The sequence below is a fragment of the Oratosquilla oratoria genome, chromosome 12 (assembly GCF_046742065.1).
Source record: "Oratosquilla oratoria isolate Oo_2021 chromosome 12, ASM4674206v1, whole genome shotgun sequence".
NCBI lineage: Eukaryota > Metazoa > Arthropoda > Malacostraca > Stomatopoda > Squillidae > Oratosquilla > Oratosquilla oratoria.
Window position 1 is genome coordinate 64,870,065 of NC_134788.1, and position 14,802 is coordinate 64,884,866.

Here is a 14,802-nt window from a genome sequence, read left to right on the forward strand (position 1 = left end):
CTGTAGCCAGTGCATGTCTCTTAGGATGGCTACACGGGCCTCTAGGGGTGCTTGTAATAGATCTGTAGATCTGTTTTGTAGTGCAATGCGTAGTCTGTTAGTGCGCATAGAAGCGGTGAACGTGGCAATCTTTCGGTGCTTTGTTCTAGGAATGTGCTTTTTTACAGCGTTTTTGACAAACTTTGTAATTGAGCGCCATTCCTGCTCTATCGCCGCTTGTGGAGTGTTGTCTATGTTTGTGTTGGTGTATGTCGTGAGAGTGTTTTTGAAGCCTTCCCAGTCGGCCTGACTGTAACGTAACCGAGGCTCACTGGGGATAAGGATGGGTGAGGTGGAGATGCGAAGGATTAAGGGTATGTGGTCTGAGAGGGTGGGGGCACCGGGTGAGATAGTGGAGTTGAGGAAGAAAGCTCGGCTGTTGGAGAACACCAGGTCGGGCTTACCCTGCAATCCATGACCTATGAATGTGGGAAAGTCCGGACCTAGGAACTTCAGCCGGTGAAGTATAGTAAGAGAGTGTAGTTGCCGACTCACTGAGCTGCTGTTGTGCGTTCCAGGGCTCCAAGCAGCATGACTGCAGTTGAAATCGCCAATGAAGAAGGTTGGGATTTTGTATGACATCACCTTGGCAATGTCAACAAAGGGGAGGAAGGGGATACGGGGAGGGCGGTAGAGGGTACAGAGGAGGATGGGACCGCGAGTGGTGCTTAACTTGATCGCGAGCATCTGCTCATAATGAAATTGATCAAGTATAGTTGCCTGGAGGGACTTCCTGGCCAAAATACAGACGCCCGAGTGCAAAGCAAGACCCCGACTCCAAGTATTGAAGCCTTGAATCTTGGGAAGAGAGTCGGGGGCTGGATCACCCATCGAAGTCAAACAAATGACATCAGGACCGTGTCTGGCAATTTCTAACAAAGTGCTGGTCCTTTGTGGGGCCCAGTGACGGACGTTCTGGGCCATTCTGTCCTGACTAGCCGCCGCTGCCCTATTTAAGGGTCGCTCGCGGCTCAGCGTAGTTGGCAAGAGAGGTCGCTAGCCGCTCGAGAACCATTTGCTGGCTCCTGATTGGCTAGCTCATATTCACCTCTTGCCAACTATGGGAAGTGTGTGACCGCCTGTGGCTGCGTCACTACACCCCCACCACAGGGAATTCCCCCACCATAGAAAAATAAAATACTCAGAGAAATGGTACAGTATAACAACAAGGGTTGGGGGACAGCATAACGGAGGGACAGTCGTAGTATAAAAGTATCATCATTTTTCTATGAACAGAGTTTTCCTCTATCATAGACAAAATGATGTGTGGCTCTGGTCCGTAGGGGCGCCCCATATAGACCCTAAAGTATCGACTGCATGCTACTTTGCCACAGTAACAAGCAGCCAATACTCCAGACGGGAATTAGAAATATAGAAAATATAAAAAATAGAAACAGAAAATAAATATAGAAAATAAAACGTACAAGTAGAAATAGAAATAGAAAATAGAAAATATAATTTATAGAATGATAGATGTAGAATACAAAATGTAGAATAAAAAGTCTAAATAGAAAAATAGAGAAGATATATAGAAAACTTACACCTCCACCCTTATGTCATATTTGTTTACATATAGCGTCATAGAGATACTCGCAGATAAAGTTCTGGAAGAGGCTCAAGCCTGTGACTTCAGCTCGATAACCTGATTGCCGTTATTCTCGGGATGTACGGTGGTGGTGGAGGTTATTTGTGCTCTGTAATTAAATTTTTGTTCATGGCTTTTCCATATTTTATCTAGTCTTGTTTCGAATTGTAACATTTTGGCAAATCATTCCAGGTATTTACTACCCGATTTGAAAAACAAAACAAAACATATTTCCTTATATTTAGTCTTGCTCTCTCTTTAAAAATATTTGATTTTTTTTTTTTTTTTTTACCCTCCCACACCTTAAAAATATATCTTATACGTAAACTGTGTTCGCATTTGCTACTCTTCAATTCTCGTTTGACAATGTATTTGGCATTCTGAGCAAGGGTAAAGTGTGGGTATTTATCAAAATGTTTGCCAGTCTGACAGTTGTAATTACCAATACCATTGGCTAGTTTTAATCATACATTCTGAACCCCAGATATAAGTACAACAAACTAATCGTAACATTAGTAGAACATCTTTATACTTACCAAGGGGCTAGGTTAGGTTAAGTCAGGTCTCACATCTGCAAATCTTAGCTCTTGCCATTGTGTATTTTGAACCTCACTTACAAGTAGTGCAAATCAAGTTATTTTGGCAGCAATTATCATTATAGAAAATTGAGACTGACAGACATTTTTGTGATATATAAAGATGTCCGCCGGTCTCTGACCTGCAATTCTTACCAGTATCATTGGCTAGTACTTATAATCCTGAGTATTTTGAGCCCCATAGACAAGTACCTTAAAATTATATTAATTTTGTAAGTGATTTAAGAAATAAATGAAACTGGAAAGAATCTTTATATTTATCAACATGTGTAACCAGTTTGCTTACATTATTCTTACATTCTTTTTGGGGAATGGGGATCCATCATGTCTTAGTATGAAAATCAAGATACTGGATGGAGGTCATATAAACTAAAGTTACTATATGTCCAGATTATTTCCAGCTTGTGTAGGTCAGGTCTCAGATTTGTGTCCTCTATGTCCTCCCCCAAGTGACCTCTGGTATAAGAGTTTCCTTAATATTATATTTAGTCTCCTGGTTCAGCCAGAATTCATTGAGGCTCTTTTTTGTATTGTACCACAGTAGAAGTTTGATTGAATGATTTCCTATGTAGCAGAAGCTAGATTTAATGGAAGTTTAAGATTACTAGGGGAATATCCTGGAAAGCTTGAATTAGTGAACATAATTCTATTAAGCTATTATTTGTAGTAATCCCCCAGTAATTTCGGGGTTCATGATCTAAAATTGGATGAGATACATAGGTGAAAATCTGCTCTATAGAAACAATGCCCAAAAATATTAATCTTCATAGTCTAAGCCCTCTTACACTCTTTAAAGGTTTCAACTTATCAAAACCCTTCTTTTAAACACATTTTAAAAATATTTAAACACTGAAGAAAACTTGCAAGCATAAACATGTATGAAGAATATGTGTGCATAAATGTAAATATATTCAGGTTGAATCTCCCAAACTCGCCAATCTAAGACCCATCAACACCTAAAATCCTGCTATTATTATCTGTTTTCTAAAACCTGGCAGAACACCAAAAAGACGGCATAGTTCATGGTATGGCCAATTGAAGTTGCCATGATTGTTTCCTGCAACCAGTTTAGGTGTGGTGGTTTGTTGTGATAGTGCTGTGGTGTGGAATACATGGTTGCTTCATATATCATATAACCCTGCTATTGCTATTGTGACTTCCAAACATTGAGAAACATCTACTAGTAGAAGTGTTTTTTTTTTTGTTTTTTTTCTTTTCTTCTAAAAGTCAGAAAATTCTACTATTCAGGTTGGTGCTGGTTCTGAAGTTGCCAAGTTTGGGAGATTTGACCTGTATGTATGTATTGCATACACACACACACATATATATATATAAATATGTATACAATACCTGCCATAAGTATTGATTCCACACCCTTTCCAAAATAGCAACAAGCAAGAAATTGTTTTGTCAGAAAATTTATTATTGAACATGTACTCCTTTAGTAATTGATGACATTTCCCTTCCATTTGATGACTTTCTTCAGTCTTCTAGGGACACCATCAGTCAGATTAAGCTTTTCCACTAAGAACTCTGCCCAGATCATGCGCAGTGCTGCCTCCAAATTTGTGAGTGACGAAGTGTCATGCCTCTCCAGACCTTTTTTCATCAAACTCCAGAGATTCTCTGGAGAGTTGCCATTAGGCCAGTCGTCAAAGTACTTTACTTCACAATTTTTGAGTCACTTTGTTACACTTTTAGCTGTGTGGCAGGGGGCACTGTCCGCATAAAAGAATCAGCCTTGCACTTATGAAAAGTGTTAGGAGGGTAGTCACACAACAACTCTAGGTAATTGTTCTTATTCATTTTCTCATTTTAGGCACCACTGCAAGGTGCCCCACACCATAGTATGTAAAACAGACCCATGCCATCAGTGAGTCAGGGTGCTTCACAGTAGGGGGGATGTACTGTGACTGAAGAGGATCACTGCCAGGCCAGCAGTACACACAACCAGGTCAGTTGCTGGTCAGAGTGAAGATACTTTCATCATTCCAAATTACCTTTCTCCACTGGTCAATGTTCCATTCACCATATCTCTTTGCGAAATTCGCTCGCTTATGCTTCTGTACTTTAGTAATGAGGGGCTTCCTTCTCCCCTTGAAACACTACACGCTGATATGTGTGCTGTGCAAAGAGACACACCACCAAACCTAGGGTTTTTCTGCTGAATTTGTATAGGAAATTTACGAGGAGACTTATCCATGTCACGTTTAATAACATTTAAATTGTGTGGTGTGAATTTCCTGGGTCTGGCACAGCACTGACATGGGGTAGGTATTGACATCCCTGTCACCATCCTTGAAATGCTTCAGCCATTGTTGCACTGAACACACTGTAATTCCTGTATTTTCAGAGATTTCCTTCACAGAATGCCCTGCCTTAAACAGGGCCACTATAGCAGCAATCTTGTCACATTTGATTTCATGTCCACTGCCCATAGCCAGCAACACAGATGCCAAACCACTGAGAATTTACATAAGATTGAAGGGAAATTGTGGAGTTCCAGAAACATAATCAACCCCCACCCCCATCGAATCTCAAACAGCACTGAGCCTGGAAACACTGGATGCCCTGATGCCAGCCAACCTTGGTCTCACTGCCAGGCATATGAAAAAATACCTGGTTTGCTTGGGATATCGAAGGTGAGGGACTTCCAATTTGTGGCATTGGTATTGATGGCAGCATTATCATGTCCATACCTTTGGCGGCCATGGTATATATATAAACTTATATACTGTATACACATGTATGTATATATATATATTATATATATATAATAATAATATATATATATATATATATGTATATATATAAGACTGAAGGTGGAAGAAGCAGACAAGGAGTAATGGGAAATTCTCCCATTACTCCTTGTCTGCTTCTTCCACCTTCAGTCTTATTTGTCAAAATATAGTCAATATATATATATATATATATATATATATATATATATATATTTATATATATATATGTATATGTATACACACACATTTGAATTGGGTGGGAAGAGGAAAGACTGGAGTCTTAATCTGAGTTTATTCTTGACTAGTTTTGCCACAAGCTTTTCAAAATGAATATTGCTACAGGGCTGGAAGTGGCATATATGTAAGTGTGCATACCTTTCCCAGTGGGTATTTACATCACACATTACAGATAAATTTCATGGAATGGTAGTGTGCATACATATATACATATACCAAGGTTTTTTCCCCCTTATAAGGGAGGTAGCCAAGGTCAAAAGGCATAAATCCACTCCCATCTACTTCATCCCTGTATACTCCACTCCCATTCACCATCCATCCCTCCATCTTTTCTTGGCTCTTGGATGACCAATCATCCCTGCATCTCACCCATTGCCCTGGGTCAGAAGCAGTGCAGCAAGACACAGCACATCCACAACAAGACTGCTTCATGTAATCAGCGAATCCCCCTCTCTCTCCCCTCAAGCAGAAAAAGAGAAGACATGGAGAAATCCCTTCTGACTGTGTCAAAATATTATTCACACATACTCCCTCACCCCCATCCCCCACCCACTCCCATGCACCACACTATCATCCATACACAACCATTCTCCACTCACCCCTATCTTCTGTCTTCTCCCTTCCTTCCTCAACAGACATCCACCTCTTTCCCAATACCCTTCCTTGGTCATCCCCTTATGTTCACTTCATCTACCTCTGCCTTCCACACCTTTTACTAATCTTTCTTCACTCATTCTTTCCGTGTGTCCAAACCATCCCAATACTACGGCATTTCATCAACCCTGTCTCCCAACTCCCTTTCCACCCCTGCTCACCTCCTCACCTCCATGTTTCTGACTCTATCCAGCCTAGTAACTGGCTGGATAGAGTGAGGGATATCTATATGGAAAACTGTATTTTCTTCACATCCTTTGTACATGTGATCTTTCCTAATTTACTTCTCTGACCTCTTAAAGCCATCTCATCTTTAATCAGGAGATCTCTTCTATCACTGCAATCTATCCCCATTAGTGACCTGAACACTAAGCATGTCACCTTTTTCTCTTAGATTTTCAGAGTTGGCAGACCCAGTACCCTAAATCTTTCCTCGTATGGTTTACCTGCCAGGCTGGAGACCAGTTTGGTTCCTGCCCTTTGTATTCTCTCAATCTTGCTTATATCTTTCTTTGTGGGGACCTTACTACTGACATATATTCCAATCTTGGACATATCAGGGTTTTAATGAGTGTTTTTCATCATCTCTTCATCCATATATTGGAACGCCACTTTAATCTTGTACAGTAGTCCATATGTCTCTCCCACAATCCGGCTAATATATCTGTTATTGACAGGTTGCCTTTTATCAAGACTCCCAAGTCTATCACCTCTTTTGCTTGTGTAATGTGCCGGTAATCCAAGATTTGGGTCTGATGTTGTAGGAATGCACTGAAGGGCTGTCTGATTCTCCCAAAGGAATCTTGAGGGGAGGTCTGTTGAATCAAGGGACTCAGTAGATCCTCAGTAATGTTTCTGGTGTGACTGAGAAGGAACTGTGGGAGATTTAGTTGTCGTTGTCATTCCCTAGATTAGCTGGGCAAGCAGTCCCATCTCCCTGAGGAATGCCACAGCTGGACATTGTTTTCCCACAGATCCCTAATAGAGTGTATATTATGTTGATGGTGAGCATGATTGTGTACAATGTAGTATTCCATAATGTGTTGTATGGAGTGAAGTGTTACATCCTGGACAATTATCTGTGATGCTGTCATCCTGTGTCCTCTGGTAAATTCGAAGGGCTGGGTGGTTGTTGTTGTTGTTCCCTAGACTGTCTGTCTGAGCAGTCCTGCCATCTCCCCAAGGAATGCCACAGCCGAAACTGGGTTTTCCCACAAATCCTTTATAGAGTGTATGTTGTGTTGTTTGCATGCATGATTGTGTATAATGCAGTCTTCCATTATGTGTTGTATGGTATGGGGTGAAGTGTTACATCCTGGGCAGCTGTTCACAATGCAGTCATCCAGCCTCTTCTGGTAGCTTAGAAGTGCTGGGTGGTGGCCGCACCGCAGTCTGGCCAGGTGGACTCTGTCCTTTCGTGGGAGAGAGGATTCAGAAGGGTGGATATCAGGGGGTCTGGAATGCAGCAGTGTGTTTTCTTTCAGTGTGTTAATGGAGTGGTGAGTGATAAGATTATGAATATGTTTCCGGAGGCTGGTATTTGGTGGTTGTGGAGGAAGAGAAGAGAGTATCTGTGTGTGATACAGGTCTTTGGGTGCTGTTTTAATATTTCTTGGTGTGTGTGGGTGGTGGTTGTACTGCAGTCTAGCCAGGTGGACTCTCCTCTTAAGGTAGAGAAGATTCAGAGGGATGGATATCAGGGGGGTCTCGCAACTCATTGCTGCATGCCAGATTTTGTAGTTGAAAAATGTGTCTGTTTTGATTTACTATCTTTAGTGTTGGTTCTTGATTGGGAATCCATGTGAGTGCTGATGATAGTACATCTGTCTGTACTGTTATTATGTTTATGTATAAATTGTTCATATAGGAAGTGTCCATTTGATCAGTAATGTTGGATAAGTTCTAATTAGAGCAAAGCTCACAGAACATCCTACTTAACATTGATTAATGTTAATAGGCAGGGACACCTAAACTGAGATAGCACTAATATCAAACATGAGTTTCTCAAATAGAATTAGGATTTTTTCTTTTTCTTTCTCATTATTATCACACAAATGTCACAAACAGAAATGAAGATGTCACAGGCTTCCTGAAAGATGACCTGCATTGTGTATATAATTCCTCTATGTTTAAATGACATAAGTACATAAGAACATAAGAATGAAGGAGACTTCAAGAGACCATAAGGCCTGCAATAGGCAGCTCCTTATCCATCACCACCTGTCATCCCCATCCATAAAGTTGTCTAATCGTTTCTTAAAACAACTGATTGTTTCAGTGCTTACTACAGGGTTACTAAGTTTATTCCATTCATCAACCACCCTATTAGTAAACCAATTCTTACCTATTTCCTTCTTAAATCTAAATTTGTCCAGTTTATAATTATTACTGGAAGTCCTGCCCTGTTATTTTAATATGATGACCTTGTTTGCATCACCTTTGTGCCTTTGATCCACCTGAGCACCTCTTTTAGATCACCCCACACTCTGTGTCTTTCTAGAGAGTATAAGTTAAGGTGCCTAAGCCTCTCTTCGAAAGGCAAATTTCTGAGTCCATGTATCATTTTGGTCATTCTTCTCTATACTGATTCAAGTGAATTGATGTCCATTCTGTAGGACAGAGACCAAAACTGTACCGCATAGTCAAGGATGTGTCTAACTATCGCTAGATAGAGTTTAATAATTACCTCTGCACTTTTATTCGTTACTGTCCTAGCAATGAAACCTAATGCTCTGATAGCTTTAATTCCTGGTGCTAATGCACTATTTCCTGGTTTTAAGGTCCGGACTCACCAGAACTCCCAACTCTCTCTTGCACTCAGTTTTCTCTAAGAGTGTGTTATCTAAGCTGTATCTATTTTCGGGGTTGTGCAGCCCTACATTTAACACACTTCACTTAGAGATATTGAAGTTCATTTGCCATTTCACCGACCACATTAACAATTTGTTAAAATCATCCTGCAGAATCTCTGCGTTGTCTCCTGACCTAATCAGGTATCCTATTTTAGTGTTGTCCGCAAACTTACTAACATCACTATCCCATCGTCTAAGTCGTTTATGTACAAAATGAACAACAAGGGACCCAAAACCGAGCCCTGGGGGACCCCACTAGTAACATTGCCCCACCTAGATTTTACTCCATTTATGGTGAACCACTGTTTTCTGTTACTAATCCAAGCTCTAATCCATTCTAACACTTTTCCTTCTATGCCATGGGCTTTGATTTTATTTAGTAGTCTCTGGTGTGGCACCTTGTCAAACACTTTGCTAAAGTTAAGGTAAATAACATCGTAATTATCATTGTTATCTAATACCTTATATACTTTAGTGTAAAATGATAGAAGATTAGTCACACATGACTTACCCTTGGAGAAACCATGCTGTGAATCATGAATTAAATTATGTCTTTTAATGTGTTCTCTGAGTCTATTTACTATTACTGATTCAAGCATTTTTCCTATAACTGATGTCAAACTGATTGGGCAGTAGTTGTATATAGACGATCTATCTCCCTTCTTAAAAACAAAAACAACGTTTCCCTGCCTCCAAGCAGTAGACACAAAACCAGTGTCTACCGATTTATTAAGTATTTCAGTTGACTGGTCGCAGATTTCAAATTTACACTCCTTAAGCATTCTCGGAAAAATTTTGTCTGGACCTAGGGATTTTGTAGCTTTAAGTCTTTCAATCTGCTTGACTTCTTCTTTACTAATGCTGATATTAGAAAGACTACTCTCTTCATCCCCTCTGAAAATTGGAGTGCAGTCAGGTACTTTAACCTCTCATTAGTAAACACCGATAGAAAATAATTGTTAAACTCCTCACTAATTTTTTCCTCCGATTCTATCATGACATTTTCATCATTTTTAATTGGTCCTATTCTTTATTTTTTGTTCTAAAGAGATGAAAGAAACCCTTTGGGTTGGATCTTGCTTGACTGGCAACCTTAATTTCATGAATACGTTTCTCTGTACATGTATTCTTTTTAACCAGCTTTGCCATTTTGTTATATCTTGATCTAAAGTGTGACTCCCCATTTTTTATTTTTACGTAAAGTCCTCTTTTCATTCCAATCTCATGTCTGTCATTCATTTGGGAGTATTACTATATTTCTGCATTGACTTCAGTGGGATATATGTATTTTGTGCATTAATAATTAGATCAGTTAGATTGCTATACATTTCATCCAAATTGCTGACCTGTCTGTTGAGCCCCCACCCCCAAGTGACTTCACCCAAGGTATGCATATTACCCTCCATGACCCGACCCCTGGTCAAGTACCGAGACCTGACCCCCCCACATCAACAATATCCGAAACGTTCCTATAACATTTCATATGCAATTTCAAATAGGTTTTTGTATTGTCAAAGTTTGCTCTCCTGAAGTCTGGTACTTGGACGTTATTCATACTTTTTAATTCTTCCCAAATAATATTAAATCTTATTTCCTGATGATTGTTAGAGCCTAGACTATCTCCCACTTTTACAATGCTCATTAGGTGCTCATTATTAGTTAAAAGTAAGTCCAGAGTATTTTCTCCCTTCGTAGGATCAGTAATCACTTGTTTTAGGATATTATCCTGCACCACATCTAGGAATTTCTTCGTTTCCTGATCTATTAAAGTTTCCCAGTCAATGTTTCTATAATTAAAATCTCCCATGATCACAACATTTTTGTACTGTAAATTTCTTGAATCAGGAGATCAGTCTGCTCAATGCTGAGGTTAGGAGGTCTATACAAGATGCCAATGATAACTTTCTCATTCTTGCCTATAATCTCTACCCAAATAGATTCCGTACAGTCCTCTTCCTTAATTGAATTGTTGATAATACAATTTATTGTATTTTTATTGAAAAGTGCTACACCTCCCCCACTCCTGCCAACCCTATACTTGTGAAAAAAACTTATATCCTATTACGATTCCAATGTTATGGAGTTATATTTAAGTATGACTGTTGTGGCCAGCTGGGCCATTGCCCACTTCCAAATCTCATAACATGATGAAAAAGCTAGAGCAAAATTTGAGTCGTTGTGGTTGTGGTGGAGTGAGTATGCATGTAGCTATAGGGTGATTTTCACTTCATTTCTAATGAAGTGGGTTAGGGCGTCGTTACTTGCGGCGAAGGTTGAGGGGATGGCGGTTCGAGTCCTGCCACCGGCGAAGTTGAACCAAGGGCATGGTTTATTAAATTCCACGCTACAAAGTCCTCTGTGAGGGGCACTGTCCTAGCCTTCTGATAGGGAGGAATTTGTGACGTTAAACCAAATCACATCTAATGAAAAGGTAGAATGGAATATATGGTAGCACTATATCTGTTAGTGTTTCTTCCTATTTTATGTTAGCTTATGACATGCATAAACGGTCTTTATAGATACAAACTTGAGTATGAAATAGTTTGTGTACAAAACATCCATTATCTTATTAAAGTATATTGCACACTTTCAGTGTTAGATGTTGATAGTATAATTAATTTTTTTTTTCAGGATGAGGGTAAATATTGCCACTTCTTTGGAGGAGCTATCTGCAGATTCCATACTTGTCATATGATAAAAAGGACCCAGTGTGACATCTGTGACACATTTATATCACTAGTCATCCTAGATATTGTGTGATGGCCCACATTGGAGGGCAGCCTTTCCAGTGTGACCTATGCAGTTGTGCTTTCTCACAAAAGGATTTTCTCACAAAGTATATGCTGAGCCACAGGAGAGAAACTTTTCCAATGTGGTCTATGCAATGTAGCATTCTCAGGAAAGGGTTCTCTCACTGAGCATAGGATCCATAGAGGAGAGAAGCCTTTCCAGTGTGGCCTTTGTGATTCTGGTTTCTCACTAAAGGGTGATCTCACAAACCACATGAGGACCCACACATGAGAGAAGCCTTTCCAGTGAGATATATGTGATTCTGGTTTCTCACAAAAGGGTAATCTCACAAAGGATATGAAGACCCACACAGGAGAGAAAGCTTTCCATTGTAGCCTGTGTGATAAAGCTTTCTCACAAAAGGATCGTCTCACAAAGCATATTAGGATCCACACAGGAGAGAAGCCTTTCCAGTGTGACCTGTGTGAATCTGCTTTTTCACTAAAGAGTAATCTCACAATGCATACAAGGACCCACACAGGAGAGAAGACTTTCCAGTGTGGCCTTTGTGATAAAGCTTTCTCTAGAAAGAAAGACCTCAATGATCATGTCAAGATCCACACAGGAGAGAAGCCTTTCAAGTGTGACCTTTGTGATTCTGCTTTCTCACAAAAGTGTAATCTCACAAGGCATATGAAGACCCACCAAGGAGAGAAGCCTTTCCAGTGTGACCTGTGTGTTTCTGCTTTCTCACAAAAGGGTTTTCTCACATTGCATATGAGGACCCACACAGGAGAGAAGCCTTTCCAGCGTGGCCTTTGTGACTCTGGTTTCTCACAAAAGTATGAACTCACAAATCATACAAGGACCCACACAGGAGAGAAGCCTTTCCAGTGTGGCGTATGTGATAAAGCTTTCTCTAGAAAGAAAGACCTTAAAGATCATGTCAAGATCCACACAGGAGAGAAACCTTTTGAGTGTGACCTGTGCAATTCTGCTTTCTCACAAAAGTGTAATCTCACAAGGCATATGAGGACCCACACAGGAGAAAAGCCTTTCCAGTGTGACCTGTGTATTTCTGCTTTCTCACAAAAGGGTTTTCTCACATTGCATATGAGGACCCACACAGGAGAAAAGCCTTTCCAGTGTGTCCTTTGTAATTCTTGTTTCTCACAAAAGTATAAACTCACAAAACATATGAGGACCCACACAGGAGAGAAGCCTTTCCAGTGTGACCTTTGTGATTCAGCTTTCTCAGAAAAGGGTAATCTCACAAAGCATACAAGGACCCACACAGGAGAGAAGCCGTTCCAGTGTGGCCTGTGTGATAAAGCTTTCTTTAGAAAGAAAGACCTCAGAGATCATGTCAAGATCCACACAGGAGAGAAACCATTTCAGTGTGACCTGTGCAATTCTGCTTTCTCACAAAAGGGTAATCTCACAAAGCATATGAGGAACCACACAGGAAAAAAGCCTTTCCAGTGTGACCTGTGTGATTCTGCTTTCTCACATAAGAGTTATCTCATAGAGCATATGAGGGCCCACACAGGAGAGAAGCCTTTCCAGTGTGGCCTGTGTGAAAAAGCTTTTTCACGTCAGGGTAAGCTCACAATGCATATGAGGACCCACACAGGAGAGAAGCCTTTCCAGTGTGACCTGTGCAATTCTGCTTTCTCATTAAAGAGTAATCTCACAAAGCATATGAGGACCCACACTAGAGAAGCATTTCCAGTGTGACCTTTGTGATAAAGCTTTCTCACAAAAGAATCACCACAAAGAACACATGATAATCCGCACAGGAGAGAAGCTTTTCCAGTATGAAGTTTTTGATTCTGCTTTCTTATTAAGGGTTCTCGCACAGTATTTGAAGACCTACACAGGAGGGTAGCCTTTCCAGTGTGACCTGTGTGATTCTGTTTTCTCACTAAAGGTTCCCTCACACAGCATATGAGGACACATGTGGGATAGAAGCCTTTCTACTGTGACCTGTGCAATTCTGTTTCCCCACAAAAGAGTTCTCTCACAATGCATATGACGACACCCTGAAGAGAAGCCATTCTAATGCAAACTGTGTGATGCAGCTTTCTCACAAAAGAATCCGCTAAATTATCACGGAATGATCCACACAGGAGAGAAGCCTTTCCATTGTGACTTCTATGATTCTACTTTTTCATCAAAGGGTTCTCCCACACAGCATATGAAGACCCACACAGGAGAGAAGCCTATCCAATATGACATGTACTATTCGGTTTTCTCACATAAGGGTAATCTTGCACAACATATGAAGACCCACACTGGAGAGAAGACTTTCCAGTGTGAGTGACCTGTGTGATTCTGTTTTTCACGAAAGGGCTATCTCAGGAAGCATATGAGGACTAACACAAGAGAGAAGGCTTTCCAGTGTGACCTGCGTAATCCTTTTTTCTCGAAGAAAAAAAAAAGAGGTCATCTCAGTATATGAGGACCCACAATGAAGAGAAGCCATTCCTATGTGGTATAGGTTTCTCTCAAAAGAGTTCTCTCACAAAGCATATGAGGACCCACACAGGAGAGAAGCATCTCCTATGCAACCTGTGTAGTGCAGCTTTCTCACAAAAGGGTTCTCTTACAAAGCATATGAGGACCCATAATGGAGAGAATCCATTCCTGTGTGACCTGTGCACTGCAACATTCTCACAGAATCGCCCCAAATATCACATGATCCCCTGCAATCATATGAAGAGAGACTAGCAAAACTTGAGCTACAGACACTAGAGCAAAGAAGAGAGAGAGGAGATTTGATAGCTATTTACAGAATCATGAAAGGCATAGAAATTATTGATAGAGAGGATCTAATAAAATGGGATGATAGAAATACAAGAGGACACAGAAAGAAAATCAAGACAGCTACAGAAGAGATCTGAAAAAGAACAGCTTTCATCACAGAGTAATAGACAGTTGGAACAAGTTAGATGAGAAAGTAGTGTGTGCAAAAACAATACATGAATTTAAAGATAGTTTAGATAAAATGAGATATGAAGATGGGACACCACGAGCATAGCTCCCCTTCCCGTTAAATACAACTAGGTAAATACAGGATAGTAGCCTCTTTAGTGATTCCAGTGTGACTTGTGTAATAAAAGATATTCCCTGTAAGATTTCTGCATGTGTTCGCATACACTTTTCACAACTAGTGCACAAAGGAAAAAAGTGTCTTCACAAAATTTTCAAAATGTAATCAAAATATTTTCATTAAAGATACTAATCCTTTAATTTCATAATAATGAACTCAATTGAAATGTGATTTTGAGAATCTGTCAATGACCTTTGGAACATAAGTGTACAATTTCATAATTTTACATAATTTTAAGATATTTTGTATCACAGGT

General features: G+C 40.1%; 1 protein-coding gene across 2 annotated transcripts; it reads left to right on the forward strand.

Moving 5' to 3' along the window:
- Nucleotides 1–1,404: 1,404 nt before the first annotated feature.
- Nucleotides 1,405–14,789, forward strand: LOC143031935 (uncharacterized). Of its 2 annotated transcripts, none has more exons than XR_012967051.1 (2): nucleotides 1,405–1,735; nucleotides 4,040–4,738. XR_012967051.1 is itself a non-coding variant. In XM_076196314.1 (2 exons), exon 2 carries the CDS (start codon nucleotides 11,792–11,794, stop codon nucleotides 13,169–13,171), a length of 1,380 nt encoding a protein of 459 aa, XP_076052429.1. In that variant the 5' UTR covers nucleotides 1,425–1,735; nucleotides 11,336–11,791; the 3' UTR covers nucleotides 13,172–14,789. The 2 variants fall into 2 exon arrangements, 1 of the variants encoding a protein (XP_076052429.1); XM_076196314.1 differs by lacking the exon at nucleotides 4,040–4,738 and adding an exon at nucleotides 11,336–14,789 and having other exon boundaries at nucleotides 1,425–1,735.
- The last annotated feature ends 13 nt before the right edge of the window (nucleotides 14,790–14,802 follow it).